Source organism: Pelophylax lessonae (genome assembly GCF_965119305.1).
Source record: "Pelophylax lessonae genome assembly, chromosome: 2".
NCBI lineage: Eukaryota > Metazoa > Chordata > Amphibia > Anura > Ranidae > Pelophylax > Pelophylax lessonae.
The window spans coordinates 121,595,801-121,613,734 of NC_138769.1; the positions used below are offsets into that span (position 1 = coordinate 121,595,801).

Here is a 17,934-nt window from a genome sequence, read left to right on the forward strand (position 1 = left end):
CCCTCAGGGTCAGTGACAAAGCCGATTTTGGAGCTGGGAAGAAGCAATGAGCTGCAAGGAAGGGAAGGAAAGATGGGTAAAACAGCTAAAGGAGCAGACTATGCACGTACCACTAGGCTTACATACTACCACTATCCAATTGCTTGCTTGAGCACCTGTGTGTCAGGTCACTTGACAGCCAATCAGGCTCTTATAAACACCCCCTTATGCTTAGAACTCCCATCCCCTTGTTTAAGCTCCAGGGGGCAGAGTAAAACACGTTGGGGGTCAAGGCCTGGCTGGAGTCCAGGCTGAGGCTGTCATTCATCTCACTTCATGCAAATGGGTCTGCTTCATGATGAGCAGCTTATGGATCTTTTCCTCTGAAATTGCTGCAGCTTGGAACTAGGGCAAAACCCCTGTCCCTGCCTGCACTCACAGCGGTCTAGTTGAACTTTACGTCTCTACCTGTGCCGCCCCTACATTTCTTATTTTTGGGTCACTAGGTCTACATACTACTTGAGCAGTGATGGCAAACCTTGGCACCCCAGATGTTTTGAAACTCCATTTCCCATGATGCTCATGCACTCTGCAGTGTAGTTGAGCATCATGGGGAATGTAGTCCCAAAACATCGGTGGTGCCAAGGTTCGCCATCACTGTACTAGAGCAATGGAAAGGTTCATTTTAAAGCCCAACCCCAGAAAATATTTTTTTGAGTTTTAAAAAAATGGGGAGAATGTAACTGTCATATTTTTCTTAATCTCTGTGACACCACTGAGGAACTTTCCTGTGATACCCATACAAAAATTAATTGGGGATGGGAACATCTCCAGGAATGAACAGACAGCAATAACACTGCCTGACGTTCTAACCTCCTCCACTCTACTACTTTTCATCTGTGTCTCTGTTGAAGAGATCAGATCCATCAGATCCTCTCTGGACAGGAAGTGGAATGGAGACAGAGATGGCAGTAAAAACATGACAGAAGTTTTAACCCTTTCCCACTAATCTAAAATAAACTAAAATGCTTTGGCTGTAGCAGGACTTTATTAAACTTCACTCCAAGCAACCCTTTCTGTGATTCTTCCTATGTACTCTAGGTGTCAGAGCTCAAAGTAAAAATCTCAGACGCTGGGTGAAATATAAATGCAGCCAGTCAGGCATGGATAAGGTTCAGGAAAAATCACTTAAAGGACAACACATATGTGTGGGTTTAGTTTTTATGCTAAAATCACCTCTTCTGGTCCATTTTTAGTGGAGATGGATTTTTTCCATTATTACGGGTAAAAGATCTGTCACAACGTAATCTATAATTTTGCACCAAAAAAAGACTGAATAATAGAATTATTTCAGAATGTGCGATGATCTGGATGAAGAGACTTCCTGAGTGCTGGGTTCGAGGTACAGCAGACTGCTGGGGATCAAAGTCGATCCCTCTTCTATTTCATGAGAAAACATGCAGTGTTTGCTTGACTCTATTGTTCCAGTGCTACACTGACATAGGAGAAGGGAATTTTTAGTCTTGGTGATCATGAAAATGATAATGATGCTGATGAAGAGGCCAAAAGGAAAGAGCAGTCACTCATTTACTAAGCCAACGCGCCCATTGGGTCCCAGGCCGGTAGTACCACAGGGTCCTGCTTTAAAACCTCCAGGACCTCTTCAGGAACGTGCTTCTTATCCACAACCACCTCATAGACATATTCGGAGAACCACTCATCTGTCATGATTAGATAGCCTGGGTGAACATAGAAAGTATTAATTAAAGGACAATTCTGGTGTGGTTAAAAAAGCAACACATTATCTTAAAATAAAATATACAAAAAAAAAAAATGTACACTGTTATAGAAGCTGTACACTCACTACTTTACATTGTAGCAAAGTGTCATTTCTTCAGTGTTGTCACATGAAAAGATATAATAAAATATTTACAAAAATGTGAGGGGTGTACTCACTTTTGTGAGATACTGTATGTAGGAGGATTTGCTTAATCTCTGCATATCAACTGAGGACAATCACTTCACTTGGTATATGTAAGGGTTTACAAGCACTTTAAACCATTTTACCTTTAGCAATGTGTAGATTCAAAGTACACTTTCATTAAAAAATATTTGCATTCAAAAACAGACCTAAGTGGACAGTGTTCCTGTTAAAATGATTGTAAAGTCTCAATTTAAAAAAAAAAAAAAACAAAAAAAAAACAAACATGGTATACTTACCTCCTCTGTGCAGTTGGGCACCCGAGCCGAGCTACAGCTCAGACACGGAGCTGCCTTTACGCTCTGCCCCCTCTTCCCGATTCGCTAACTGACTTTGATTGACAGCAGCGGGAGCCAATGGCACTGCGGCTGTGTCTCAGCCAATCAGGAGTGAGAGAGTCAGCTGAGGGACTCGTGGACATTGCTGGACAGAGATGGGGCTCAGGAAAGTATTAGGGGGTGCTGGGGAGGCTGCTACACCAAGAAGGTTTTTTATCTTAATGCATAGAATGCTTTAAGATAAACCTTCTGACTTTAAAATTCCTTTGACTTAGAAAGGCTATAATGTTCTTCCCAACAACCTACCTGACTTACGGTACTTGGTGCTGAAGGTGTCCTTATTTTCTCAATTGCCCTAAATACACATTTTGAAAAAAAGTGGGCCAATGTCCACTGGTTCAAGCTCAATGTAGCCTTTATAAATGAAGGGTTTATGCCTACCTCTTCACTACATTACAGCCAGTGACAACAAAGCTCATGCCAGAGCAGACCAGGAGCACCTCTCTCAAACCATGAAAGATAAACAAATATTTCACTATGAAAAGCCGAGAAGGAGCAATGGCAAAGCTTTCTGCACATATATTACACATACACAAGTGTGCTTTCCTTCACATAAAAGGGTATTTCTAAACAAAAAAAAAGTCATTTGGTATATTGAGGTCTTCCCACCCACACCTTGTTGTAATTACATCTCCAGATGAGAAGAAGGAAGCCTGATGACATAAATTTCCCAGGAGGCATCTGGCCAGCCTAGGCAACTTGCCACCAAAAGTTCTGGGGGAACCAAATATTTTGTATTTATCTTACAATGAAAGGTTTCTTAGTTCAATCTGTACACCCCATCAGTGCATGGTCTTCTTTTGAACTACAATTATTACCATCATCTCAATATCACACACACGTTTCTAAAGTTTAACATTTACAAGAACATTTTCTCATTATATATGCAATGTCACTGGTGGTATAAAGTATTTTAAAACACAAGGATAACAGCAATAAACAGCCTAACACCAGGAGAACATCTGGGGCAGTGGGGTCTTGATCCCATTAAGAAAATGTACCTAATAGAATAGAATTGGCTAAGAATGCGTTTCTGAAACGTGTGATCTTCTATAGTTGGAAACATGCTTTGGTTACAGTCCTGGAAGCAGCTGAATGACACAATGTCATGATTACAGGGAAGGAAAACAAGAACAGTTCCTTCAGTTTTCACAAGGAGGATAGGCAGAGCAGATAGGCAGAATGCCGGCCATTGTGCTGTGCTGCTTTCTTGCCCTACGCTGTTTCCTTTCTAGCCCCACCTAAATTCCTAATCCGTGCCATTTGTATTACAAATAATGTGTTGGGTAAGGCTCTGCATCGCTTCAATAACTAAAGGAACTACAATTCCTAGCATGCACCTTAGACTAGAAGCTGCTAGACATGGATTGGGAATTGCAATTCCTCTCTTAAAAATGTTAAACCTATGATTGTGTATAATCTGCTCAACTATGGTAAAATGCTTCTGTAAAGTGCTGTAAAATACAGTATATTAAAAAATATATATAATCGGAAACACATGCTAAAGACTCCAGCCATGCAAGTGTGATGTGCGGTGAATTATTGTGCATTATCTCTTTTCTAAAGAGAAACAAAAAAAATAAAATACAAATATAGATTTATATAGAGAGAGTGTGAGCGAGTGAGTGGGAGATTTTTTTTTAATTCACTAAAGACAGTAATGCACAAAATCAAGTGCATTTACTGCATGTTATATTTACCAGATATATTTTTTAAAGGTTTCTTCGATTAATCCAAAAGGTCAACTGAGTACTTATTGCTGTATACAATGATTTTCTGGCATGTTTCAACTTTCTGGCTGTGTAGATAATGAGGAAAAGTATCAAACCTTTTGCATGCACCACATAGCCAAGCAGAAGATAAAAAGCTGCAGTGTTGCTGAGCAGATAATTCTGCTGCAGTCCTTAAAGATAAGTTGCATCCATACTGAGACTTTCTCAAATGCTTTCTTTGCAGCCTTTTATAGAGTCCGGTATGGAGGCAACTAGTCACGCAGGAGGAGTAAGTGATGTGTTGGGTGGAGCTTGGGCGCCATCTTAGATTTCTATTCACTGGCTTATGAAAAACGAGGACTAGTGCGCTACTAGCAAGCAGGCAATCACTAAATGGTGAACACGAAAAAGCTGCCAATCTGAATCGGTGTCCCCACCGTGAATGTGTAAGTGTATGGTGAACAAGATCGGCGCTAATTCAAAATAGGATCAAATGAGAAGTGAATGTGCTGAGAAACAAAATCAGTGCTTAATCAAACACAATACAATAATAACTGAAAAAATCATACATTAACCACTTGCCGACCACCGCATGTACATATACTGCGGCGGTCAGCCCCGGCCAGGCAAAGTGACGTATATATACGTCACTAGCCTGTCACTCGCTTGTGAGCCAGTAGCGGGCGAGCGGCCGCCCTGGCTCGTTCCCTAACAAGTCAGTGCGTGTGACCGGAGGACCCGATGTCCGCCGGGCACTCGCGATCGTTCGCCAGGGAGAAAGGCAGGCGGCTAATGTAAACAAAGCCGTCTTTCATTCTCCCCTGTGTAAAAATGGAGATCAGACGATTCTACTATGTAGGACCATTGTTCTCTGTTTTTACACTAGTAGCCATGTCCAATCACAGTTAGAAACACGCTCCTAGGACACACTTAACCCCTCCCTATCCAATGTCATATGTATAGCACTGATTACTGCAGTAATGTCACTGGTAACCCCAAAAGTGCCAAAAATGTCAGTCAAGGGTCCGATCTGTCCGCCGTAATGTCGCAGTCCCGCTAAAAAAAAAAAAAAAAAAAAATCGCAGATCGCCGCCATTACTCGTTAAAAAAAAAAAAAACAACAAAAATGACAAAAATCTTTCTCTTTGTTAGTAAACGCGATAACTTTTGCGCAAACCAATCAAAACACGCTTTTTGCGATTTTTTTTTACCAAACATATGTAGCATAAAACAAATTGGCCGAAAATGTTAAAAAATGTTTTGATTTTTACTTTTTTTTGGGGGGAATTTCATATAAAAAAAAGTGAAAAATATTGTTATTTTTGCAAAATTGACGCTCTTTTTTTGTTTATAGCGCATGAACAAAAAAATCGCACAGGTGATCAAATACCACCAAAAAAAAGCTCTGTTTGTGGGAAAAAAAGGACGTCAAATTCGTTTAGGTACAGCGTCGCATGACCGCGCAATTGTCCGTTAAAGTCACGCAGTGCCGAATCGCAAAATACCCCCTGGTCAGGAAGGGGGTAAAATCTTCCGGGGCTTAAGTGGTTAACAATGGTGCTGTGAATAAATCTAATGTGAAACAGTTGAATAAATAGCTGCAAGTTGCTCAAATCAAAACAATGTGAACCAATGGTGCTTGCAATAAAATGTGAAGTCCAAATCAATACATTTAATGTGCAAATGAAGGATGGATCAAAAATGTCCAAAATAATAACTGTGCTGGAACATAAATCCTATGTGCATAAAACAATCTTCAATAAGGTATCAAAGTTGGTGGTTAATAAAGTAAAGGCACAATAGCTTAATATCGCTCCAATATCGATGGTGTGGGGTGTGTAATGGCCGCTTACCTCAACACACACAAAAAAGCGCATGTGTGTGATCCAAAACCAAGGCTCTGTGCTCCAAACCAGGCTCTATAGACACCCTCTTCAAATGGGTGGATGGTGGGATCCCTGTAGTGAGCGGTAGCAGATCTCCTCAAATATCCCCAAGGAGTCTTGGTGTGCAAGGGAGAAGTGTGTATGTCTACACGGTACATTCTGACAGCAGATTGAGGGCACAAGCCTGTGGGCTGGTGCATTAAGGAAGCTGTGAACGAGAGTGACAGCAGAGATTGGTGCCTGTGACTTACGTCTACCCAGCGGAGGACCCACATTTTGTCAGGATATTTGAGGAGATCTGCTACCGCTCACTACATGGATCCCACCATCCACCCATTTGAAGAGGGTGTCTATAGAGCCTGGTTTGGAGCACAGAGCCTTGGTTTTGGATCACACACATGAGCTTTTTTGTGTGTGTTGAGGTAAGCGGCCATTACACACCACACACCATCGATATTGGAGCGATATTAAGCTATTGTGCCTTCACTTTATTAACCACAGACTTTGATACCTTATTGAAGATTGTTTTATGCACATAGGATTTATGTTCCAGCACAGTTATTATTTTGGACATTTTTGATCCATCCTTCATTTGCACATTAAATGTATTGATTTGGACTTCACATTTTATTGCAAACACCACTGCTTCACATTGTTTTGATTTGAGCAACTTGCAGCTATTTATTCAACTGTTTCACATTGGATTTATTCACAGCACCATTGTTAATGTATGATTTTTTCAGTTATTGTTGTATTGTGTTTGATTAAGCACTGATTTTGTTTCTCAGCACATTCACTTCTCATTTGATCCTATTTTGATTCCTATTCACTGGCTTGTATTCGGAGCTGGTTGCTGTTATACTAAGGTTTTTTTCCATGCTCGTGAGACTGTGCTGTGAGACACAGCAAACCTTCTGACAATGGCACGTATTGATGTGTCATCCTGGAGGAGTTGGACTGCCTGTGCAACCTCTATAGGGCCGAGGTATCGCCTCATGCTACCAGTAGTGACACTGACCCTTGCCCAATGCAAAACTAGTGAAAAACAGTCAGAAAAGATGAGTAGGGAAAATAAATGTCAGTAGCCCCCACCTGTAAAACCATTCTTGTTTTGGAGGTTCACCTCATTGTTGCCCATCTAGTGCACCTGTTGTCAATTTCATTACCACCAAAGCAGCTGAAACTGATTAACAACCCCCCTCTACTACTTAACCGACCAGATCAATATCACAGGCGTTTAATTGACTTGATGCTAAACTCTAATTAAAAAAGGTTCCTTTAGTTTTTTTTTTTTGCAATGTATTTATATATATTTGCTTGGTGTTTTGTATATATAACCATTACAAATTGGTTGTGATATCTGCTGTGTATTCATATTTGGTGGCATACCATGATAACCAAAACCACTGGAAAAAAAAAAAAACCTGATCCCTACTAAATCACATGACCAGGTCCACGTCAAATATCCTCAACTAATGTACAGCATATAGGAAGTAAGACAACTCGCCCATTGTCTGGGGTGGTCTCTTGAGGTCTAACAGCTCACCTAGACTAGTACTGCTGATAACCACCATGTTTCTGAAGAGGTTGTGGCTGGTGAGGTGATTTATGTCCAGGTGCACTACTGCTATGTCTTGATAAAAAGAACAGGAGCCTTGGAATACCTTGTCCGTATACAAAATTTAATTTCATTCACATGAAAGTCAAGCACCCTATAGTTGGAAACCAGGTACCCCCCAAAATGCTTGAATGTTCTTTTCATTCTCTCTGTGTGCCGTGGGTGTGCACATTATGTAATTTCCTGCCTAGAGCAAGAACAAAAAAAAACAAAAAACTTTGCATTGTGGGTTGTCGATAGGTAGGTAAATAGGTTGATTTACTAAAACAGGAGGGTGCAACATCTGGTGCAGCACTGCATAGAAACCAATCAGCTTCCAGGCTGAAGGCCCCTTTCACACATACGGACTGCTCATTTCATCAGTTCAGTCATGTCAAAATGAAGTATTCATCCGTTTTTCCTCCATTTTTCGTCCGTTTTTCATCCGTTTTTTTTCTACATCCACTACAATGCAAAAATGGATGAAAAACGGACCGTTTGTCAGTTTACATCCGTTTTTTGTTCGATCCGTTTTTTTTTTTAACGGTAGAAAAATAGGGCTTTCATCCATTCAAAAAAACGGATATTGACGGAAGCGGATGAAAATGGATGATCATCCATTTTTCCATAGGAATGCATTGATGTCTGTTTTTCATCCGTCAACAGATGGATGAAAAACGGACAAACGGTCCATATGTGTGAAAGGGGCCTGATTGTAAAATATTAAGTGAACAAGTTGAAGTTAGAAGCTGACTGGCTATCATGCAGAGCTACACCAGATTTTGCATTCTCTAGTTTTAGTAAATCAACCCCAATAGGTCGTGATCAGGATTGCAAATCAATATTTTCCACATATACCTTGCCTAGGTCCAGGGTACCCAGAACTGTAAAGACGTACCTGTGTGAAGAATGGAAGTGACAAAATGAAGTATTCATCCGTTTTTCCTCCATTTTTCGTCCGTTTTTCATCCGTTTTTTTCTACATCCACTACAATGCAAAAATGGATGAAAAACGGACCGTTTGTCAGTTTACATCCGTTTTTTGTTCGATCCGTTTTTTTTTTTAACGGTAGAAAAATAGGGCTTTCATCCATTCAAAAAAACGGATATAGACGGAAGCGGATGAAAATGGATGATCATCCATTTTTCCATAGGAATGCATTGATGTCTGTTTTTCATCCGTCAACGGATGGATGAAAAACGGACAAACGGTCCATATGTGTGAAAGGGGCCTGATTGTAAAATATTAAGTGAACAAGTTGAAGTTAGAAGCTGACTGGCTATCATGCAGAGCTACACCAGATTTTGCATTCTCTAGTTTTAGTAAATCAACCCCAATAGGTCGTGATCAGGATTGCAAATCAATATTTTCCACATATACCTTGCCTAGGTCCAGGGTACCCAGAACTGTAAAGACGTACCTGTGTGAAGAATGGAAGTGACACAACGGAACCCTCCAAGTGCCCTGTATTTAGCCATTTATGCACATTACAAACTTACGCAAGGAGAAAATATTCACCCAACTACCCCAATGAACAAAAGCACAGAAATAAATCAAATAATTTGTATTTTAAACTACAAGTCTTTGATACACCCAGGGAACATCCACTTAACCCAAGGGTGGAATACAAATGAGATACCTCGAATACTACAAATGATCTTTATAGCTGCAAATCACAGCACATCAGCAATCCACCAAAATACACAGCATGTTCTGGCACATGTACAAAGAACATTTCTGCTATGAAAAGGCGTATCCAATAATCAGCTATGGAATCTCTCGCTGTAATCTCTATGGCGCTTTGTAGAGGCCCATTCCAGACAGTCTGTGTTACAACCCTGGATGCTCTGCTAATTAATAAGGCAAGTTGGAGATTGGAGGGATTTCAGGTATTAGCATTGATTAAACGTTATCCAGGCAATGGTGCTTCTACAGATTTAATGCACTGACAGTTTCAGTTTACCCTTGTCCTGTAAAAGCAATCTAACCGTGATTTCCTATTCATTACACAACTAATGCACAGCTATCTTTTTGCTTTGGAAAAGTCCACGTCAAATAGTCTTGGGATCCAAAATGTCAAAGCCATCAAGTTACATAGAAATATAACTTTACATAGGCGAATGGATTAAAAATATACCTAGACAAGTTTAAAGCAACACTAAACTCTGGTTTAAAAGAAATATATCTTCAGCTACTAGTACTTAACCTAAATTTGGAGAAAGCCGAGAGCAATAGAAGGTACTTTTTTTTTTTTTTTTTGCTGCTGTGAACCTTCCTGTTAGAGGGTTGCCAAGTTCATCCTCTATGGTCTCACTGAATGTAGGAACCTAGCTACCCTCTCTTGCTCACTCCCGAGATGGACAATGACCATAGACTTTGGGATCTAAAGCATGCATACAGCAGTGCACATGACCGCAACCAATATGCATTGCTCATTCCAAACAAATGGAAGGGAGGGGGAAAATGAGAGGTTTTGGGATGTTACAAGGATAAAAACAGAGTAAGAAACAATTTTGGAAAAAATAGAATACAGGACCATTAAGTAGTGGATGTCTATGGATTATCTTTGGAGACCAAGGATATGGTTTGGCACAGGGCTTTTTTTTCTCAGAAAATAGGTGAAGGAACTCAACCATGACCCCCCCCCAAACCCCCCCCCCCCCACTCACTTACACACCCTCAAAGCTGCATCAAATAGTGGCTGTGGTCCTAAAAAGGCATTAAATACCTGGAGTGCATTACATACAGAGTGCAGAGTTTAGGGGATGCATTACATACAGAGGGCAGAGTTTAGGGGATGCATTACATACAGAGTGCAGAGTTTAGGGGATGCATTACATACAGAGTGCAGAGTTTAGGGGATGCATTACAGAGTGCAGAGTTTAGGGGATGTATTACATACAGAGTGCAGAGTTTAGGGGATGCATTACATGCAGAGTGCAGAGTTTAGGGGATGCATTACATACAGAGTGCAGAGTTTAGAGGATGCATTACAGAGTGCAGAGTTTAGGGGATGCATTACATACAGAGGGCAGAGTTTAGGGGATGCATTACATACAGAGTGCAGAGTTTAGGGGATGCATTACATACAGAGTGCAGAGTTTAGGGGATGCATTACATGCAGAGTGCAGAGTTTAGGGGATGCATTACATGCAGAGTTTAGGGGATGCATTACATGCAGAGTGCAGAGTTTAGGGGATGCATTACATGCAGAGTGCAGAGTTTAGGGGATGCATTACATGCAGAGTTTAGGGGATGCATTACATGCAGAGTGCAGAGTTTAGGGGATGCATTACATGCAGAGTTTAGGGGATGCATTACATGCAGAGTGCAGAGTTTAGGGGATGCATTACATGCAGAGTGCAGAGTTTAGGGGATGCATTACATGCAGAGTGCAGAGTTTAGGGGATGCATTACATGCAGAGTTTAGGGGATGCATTACATGCAGAGTGCAGAGTTTAGGGGATGCATTACATGCAGAGTTTAGGGGATGCATTACATGCAGAGTGCAGAGTTTAGGGGATGCATTACATGCAGAGTTTAGGGGATGCATTATGTACAGAGTGCAGAGTTCAGGGGTTCGCTGCATACAGAATGCAGAGATTATGGGTGAGCTACACACAGAGTGCAGAGTTCAGCCTTCTTCCATAGCTGCTTGCCTCTGCATTCCCTAACCACCCTCTTCAGCTCTGACCTCTACATGCAACCCCCCCCCCTACACTATAGTCTGACCCCCCTCCTTAAAAGCTCCACCATCTTCCACCTTACTTTTCTTGTTGCATTAGGCTGAAGCCTCCAGACGACTCTAGTACCTCCCTGCACACTGTAGGTGGCTCCACCTCTCTCACTTGCAGGGAGATCATCTGGTGGGGGTGTCGGCATCCACACTACACCACGAGCACCTGCATCTCCCTTATCCCCATCCTGCACTTAGTGGGAGTCACTTGGGAGGTAAGATCTTTGAGATCCGTTGAGAGACAAGCTGTCACTTGTAAACACAAAAGCTGGATTTCTGGGTTTACAAGCAACAGTGGTGAGCAGAGAGCAGAGGGCCTGAGCCAGAGGTGGTGGAGTTCCACCAAGTTCCAGCTGAAAAAAAAACCCTAGTTTGGCATCACTTTAAGATCTGTTTAAATGCAGTGACACACACACACTTTGTCTCAATGAGTAGAAATATCAGTTAGTGACAAAATACTGGCCAATGTATTTTCAGACTTCGGTCAGCACAGATAGGCTCTTTGGTTTTGTGAATGAATACAAGGCACGGGCCCGACATAGTTAACACACTTATAGCGGGAAAGTTACGCTGATCCTCTTCCTTCCCCCTTCCTCAGACGGTCTCTGAATTTTTTTTTTTTTCTGGGAACAGGTATTTCTGGCAGGTACAATGGGAACAGGTATTTCTGGCAGGTACAATGGATATAAAAAGTCTACACACCCCTTTCAAAATATCAAGTTTCTGTAATGTAAAAAATCAGACAAAGATAAATCATTTCAGAACGTTTTCCACCTTTAATGTGACCTATAAACTGCACAACTCAATTAAAAAACAAAATTAAATCTTTGGGAGGTGGGAAGTAGAAATAAAAAACGAAAATAACTTGGTTGCATAAATGTGCACACCCTCTTATAACTGGGAATGTGACTTTGTTCATAATTAGGCAATCACATTCAAACTCGTGTTAAATAGGAGTCAGTACACACCTGCCATCTATTAAAGTGCTTCTGATTAACCCCAAATAAAAGTTTGGCTGTTCTAGTAGGTCTTTCCTGACATTTTCTTAGTCGCATCCTACAACAAAAGCCATGGTCCTCTGAGAGCTTCCAAAGCATCAGAGGGATCTCATGTTTGACGCATAAACAACCCTGCACATCATCAGAAGAACACCATACCCACAGTGAAGCATGGTGGTGGAAGCATCATGCTTTGGAGTGGTTTTTCATCAGCTGGAACAGGGGCCTTAGAGTCAAGGTAGAGGGAATTATGAACAGTTCCAAATACCAGTCATTATTTTCACAAAACCTTCAGGCTTCTGCTAGAAAGCTGAACATGAAGAGAAACGTCATCTTTCAGCATAACAACGACCCAAAGCATATATCCAAATCAACAAAGGAATGGTTTCACCAGAAAAAGATTAAAGTTTTGGAATGGCCCAGCCAGAGCCCAGACCTGAATCCGATTGAAAATCTGTGGGGTGATCTGAAGAGGGCTGTGCACAGGAGATGCCCTTGCAATCTGACAGAATTGGAGTGGTTTTGAAAAGAAGAGTGGGCAAATATTGCCAAGTCAAGATGTGCCATGCTGATAGACTCATACCCAAAAAGACTGAGTGCTGTAATAAAGTCAAAAGTTGCTTCATTAAAAGTATTAGTTTAAGGGTGTGCACACTTCTGCAACCATGTTCTTTAGGTTTCTATTTTACTTCCCTTGACATAAAAGATTTTAGTTTGTTGTTCAACTGAGTTGTACAGTTTATAGGTCACAAAGGTGGAAAAAGTTCTGACATTAATTATCTTTGTCTCATTTTTTTTACATCACAGAAACCTGACGGTGTTTAGACTTTTTATATCCACTATACATGCTCCCACTTCCGCTCAACTTGTCTGGTATGTGCCTTTCCATGATTTGGAAAGGCACATACCTGTCTATATAAGGTCTCACAGATAACAATGCACAAACCAAGCCATGAAGCCCAAGGAATTGTCTACAGACCTCTGAGACAGGATTATATCAAGGCACAGATCTGAGGAAGGGTACAGAAAAATTTCTGCAGCATTGAAGGACTGATCTACCAATCCGGCCTATATTGTAGAGTGGCCAGACAAAGTCACTCCTTTAGTAAAAGGAACCCCCATGGCGTTTGGCAAAAGGCACCTGAAGGATTCTCAGACCAAAAACAAAAGATAAACAAATTTCTCTGGTCTGATGAAACAAAGATTGAACTATTTGCCTAAATGGCAAGCGTCATGAAGGAAACCAGGCACCACTTATCACTTGGCCAATACCACCCCTACAGTGAAGCATCGTGGTGGCAGAATCATGCTGTGGGGATGTTTTTCAGCGGCAGGAACTGGGAGACTAGTCAGGATCAAGGGAAAGATGAATGCAGCAATGTACAGGGACATCCTTGATGAAAACCTGCTCCAGAGTGCTTTGGACCACAGACAGGAGCAAAGGTTCATCTTCCAACAGGACACTGACCCTGAGCACACAGCCAAGATAAAGGAGTGACTATGGGACAACTCTGTGAATGTCTTTGAGAGGCCCTGCCAGAGCCCAGACTTGAACCCAACTGAACATCTCTGGAGATATCTGGAAATGCCTGTGCACCGACGCTCCCCATCCAACCTGATGGAGCTTGAGAGGTCCTGCAAAAAAGAATGGGCGAAACGGTCCAAAAATAAGTGTGCCAAGCTCGAAGCATCATACTTGAAAAGACGAGGCTGTAATTGGTGCCAAAGGTGCTTCAACAAAGTATTGAGCAAAGGCTGTGAATACTTAAGCACATGGGATTTTTTTTGTTTGTTTTTTTTTTTTTTTAATAAATGTGCAAAGATTTCTAACAAACTTCTTACACCTTTCATTATGGGGCATTGTTTGCAGAATTTTGAAAAAAATAATGAATTTAATCTATTTTGGAACAAGGCTGTAACATAGCAAAATGTGGAAAAAGTGAAGTGCTGTGAGTACTTTCCAGATGCACTATAAATTTAAAAAAACCTTTAATAAAGAGAGGCAGCAGTTTCCTAGAATATGCTAGACGGTAGACTCCAGGTCTGACTTACCTTTATTTCCACGATCATCGCCCCATGAGTTCTCTACTCGCCATTTTTCATACTGCCCTTCATGTTCTTCCTGAATTTTGAGACATATATAAATGTTAAGGCACAAAATTGTGTACTTGGGATCAAAAAATGTGCTTCACATACAGCACGTCTTACCTCCCTCTTATAAAAAGAGAGGACTCTCCATGTGAATAGCCTGCCACCTCTAACCAAAGAGGATATATCAGCTGTGGGGTGCTTACACTAAATGCTAAATTGTAAAGATATTTGGTAAAGTACAATACAGATTCCAGGTTTTTTCTTTGGTACTTGATTTTTTTTTTCCTTTAGCAGGGTCCCATTATGAAATTTAAGAGATTCTGTAGTTCCTAATTACACACTTCACTGAAACAGATTCTTAATGCAATATGTTAAATAATACAGCTCATTGGTTCCGTTATTATATTCAAGCAAATAAAACCTATCATTTTTTTCCCTCTCTTCTTAGAGTGGCCATCAAGGATCCTCATATTTAATATTCCTTTTGGTTACATTAAACCCATTAAAATGAGCCATAAAACCAAGACCAAGGATTTCTCTCCTTCAGTTCCCGAGAGACGTTTATAGATTACCCCATCCATGCTAAACAGCATAGATGGAGGAAACTCCCCTGCTGGCCATTGTATTCCAACATCCAGCACCTGTGGCTGTCAGAATACTCAAACAGTGGTTACATCTGATTGGATGCAGCTGCTGTTTGGCTTGCAGTTTTATAACCAAGCCCTCCATTTTTTTGGTTCAAAGAATGTCAAATGGCAACAAGGTCATCCAATCAGGTGCAACCACTGTTTTGGTTATGACAGCCATGGGTGTCGGCAATTGGAATGCAATATAATGTTTTTCATGCAGCTCACAGGGCTAAAAAAGTGAAATCTGACAGTGAATGGATAGTCTTTATTGAGTGTACACATCCTTCAAGATGCCCATAATGCTCGGATTACCAGGTAGATGTTGCAGTTGCATATTGGTTCCCCTGTGCGATACAGAAGTTTGCAAGAGGTACCGTATGTTAAAGACTGCTCAGACCTAGTTATCACAGTTGATGTTCTGTCTAAAGCTGGCCATACATTGTACAGAAATTGTACAAGAAAATTGTATAATCTCCTTTAGATTTACCTTCAACTATGTAGCGCAAGTGCCTGCTTGATTAAATACAAATTCAAAGTGTTAAGTTTGACCTCATATTATATGTATTTTGGTAAATCTAAAGAAAAACTGTATAATGTATGGCCAGCATAAGTCTGTCAGATGAGGCTGGCTGACTCTAGTTTTCACCTGCAGACGCAGACCAAACCGTGTGACAGTTCTAGTTTTAAATAGGGGAAATAAGTGCCTAGTTCAGACAGGAGCAGCTCATAATCCTCTCTTCTTTTAAGCTATTAGTTTGGGTTCCGGAGTTAATGAGAGCCACAAGTTAAATCCATGCCAACGGCATTAAAAAGTCTTTACTTTTGCTCAAATGCAGCTGTGGATTTAAAATCACTCAATCTCTTACCGTCCCTAATCAGACAGCGCATATTCCCAGCTAGGTTTCCCTTTATCTCCCCCAACCTCGCCCCCTCACCCGGCATTGTTTTTTCTAGATAATTCGGATAATAACCAGAGGGAGGAAATACAGAACATTATGTAACTATCAGGGGAAGAAAGGGTAAGCAGGAGGTCAGTGTATGTCAGTGTGTGAATATTTGGTGAATTCACTTCCATGGTCCTGGCAGTGTACAGAACTCATTAGTTCAGTATGTTGCAAAAGGGAGATAGGTCCAATTTTCTTTTCTTTCACAATAAGAATACAATTAGGCTTCTATATATATGCCAGACACAACTCCAAGGTAAAGAGGGGGGGGGGTAGACGGAGGATATTTTCTCCAGAACACTGAAGACTACAGCATTCGTAATAAACGGAGAGAAAAGTAAAGGAACACTTACATAACATGAGGCCCCATAATTAACCAGACTAAATCAAGCTGCGTTTCTTGGCCTTTAAGATTGCACACGTTGCCTAAATTCAGATTCATAAAGATAATCTAAAATAAATCTAAAAAACACAGCAGTTCAAATATATTTATGCTAGTAAAATTTTAAAAAAAGACCATCTACTAAAACCTGTTAACAGGTTAAAGCTTCAGTGCAGCTAATTATAGATTTAGATAAAAAAAAATGGAAGTCGAGTTCTGCTTTCTTAGTCACCACTTCTCCCCCTAGCTGGCCGATTGTATAATTAATGCTTTCCATCCTGTACCAATGCCCTTACATTGTTACTGAAAGTACAATGCTGGGCCTGGCTGTTTCTGTGTTTTGGCCCTTTTCTCAGACTGTATAATGTACAAGGGATTTACAAAGCAACAAGAGAAAGATTCAGACACCAACTGTACTTAGACTAAAATGTGTTTTTTTTTTCTATTGGAGTTCCACTTTAATATTTAATCTACATTTTTCCATTGTCCTGGATATGTTAAGTAGTGAACTTAAGTGCCGGTTCACATTGGTGCGATGCAGGAACCCTGCCAATCCACTGCGGGTTCCAGCATCGCACCCGACTCACAGGCAGTTCACATATGTAAAATGCTGAAAATGTCAATACAAAGTTAATGACATCCCCAGATTAGTTCGCAGATCGCAGTGCGAACCGTCAGTTCGGACAGGATGTGGATCACATAGGCGTGAACACCCATGCGATCCGATTCTGGTGCAAACCAAAAAAAGAGTCCTGCGTGACTTTGGTCTGAATGCGATGCAAAGTCAACCATGCAATCTGTATGGCTGAATTTGCATCGGACAGACATTGAATGTGATTTGCATAGCAGTGCGGTGCGAATCACATGCGATGTCTCACATCGCATATGTGTGAACTGGCACTACGAGTTCAGTAAAAAATACAGAACAGACAATTTCTAAATGTCAATAATTATGGGTGCATGTGAAGGTGAATGACCCAACAGTGACGAACATCTTCACGAAAGACAGCAGAACATTGTTTAAACATGGGTCTCATCCAATGAATAAAAATAGTGTGCTGTATGTGCCAGACAAAAAGGATGTCAAGGCATTTTGCAACAATGTTTTATTGTTACAACTTACAACCATAGCAATTGCTATAAATTATCACAGCAGTATTACATAAGAGTAAAGGTACATTCCAGTTAAATATAAAGATGTTTATTTATGCAACCAAAAGGGACACCGTCTGCTCATGGACCCTCTCATTTAAGGCCCCTTTCACACTAGTGCGACTTGTCCCGCGATTTTGGACCGCAAAATCGCATGACAAGTCGTTTTCCATTATTTTCAGTGAGCCCCATTCATATCAGTGCATTTTAAAGTCCTACCGACTTCAAAGTAGTTCCTGCACTACTTTGGCACGATTTTAATGCGTTTTGAGGTATATAGCCCTGAGCCATTGCTCAAAATCGCGACAAAATCACGGCAAAGTCGCGGCAAAATTGCGCCGCGATTCGTGGCAAAATCGCGGTAAAATCGTTTTGCATAAGTGTGAAAGGGGCCTTAAGCTTGCCATGGATGGATTTAAAGTCAGACAATTAAGGCGGTTGAACAGAAAAAACAAAAACAAACACTCAATTTCCCATCCGCTCAATTGACATGGATAAGGAAATCTTA

At 40.9% G+C, this 17,934-nt stretch overlaps 1 protein-coding gene across 1 annotated transcript in view; it reads right to left on the minus strand.

Moving 5' to 3' along the window:
* Positions 1 to 937: 937 nt before the first annotated feature.
* Positions 938 to 17,934, minus strand: part of BLMH (bleomycin hydrolase) — a 95,841-nt gene continuing 78,844 nt past the window's right edge. The window contains exons 11-12 of the mRNA XM_082245101.1: positions 14,281 to 14,350; positions 938 to 1,718 (exon numbers count right to left, since the gene is read on the minus strand). Coding sequence (XP_082101227.1) covers positions 1,570 to 1,718; positions 14,281 to 14,350 — 219 coding nt within the window. The 3' untranslated portion in view covers positions 938 to 1,569. The remainder of the gene's footprint in view (positions 1,719 to 14,280; positions 14,351 to 17,934) is intronic.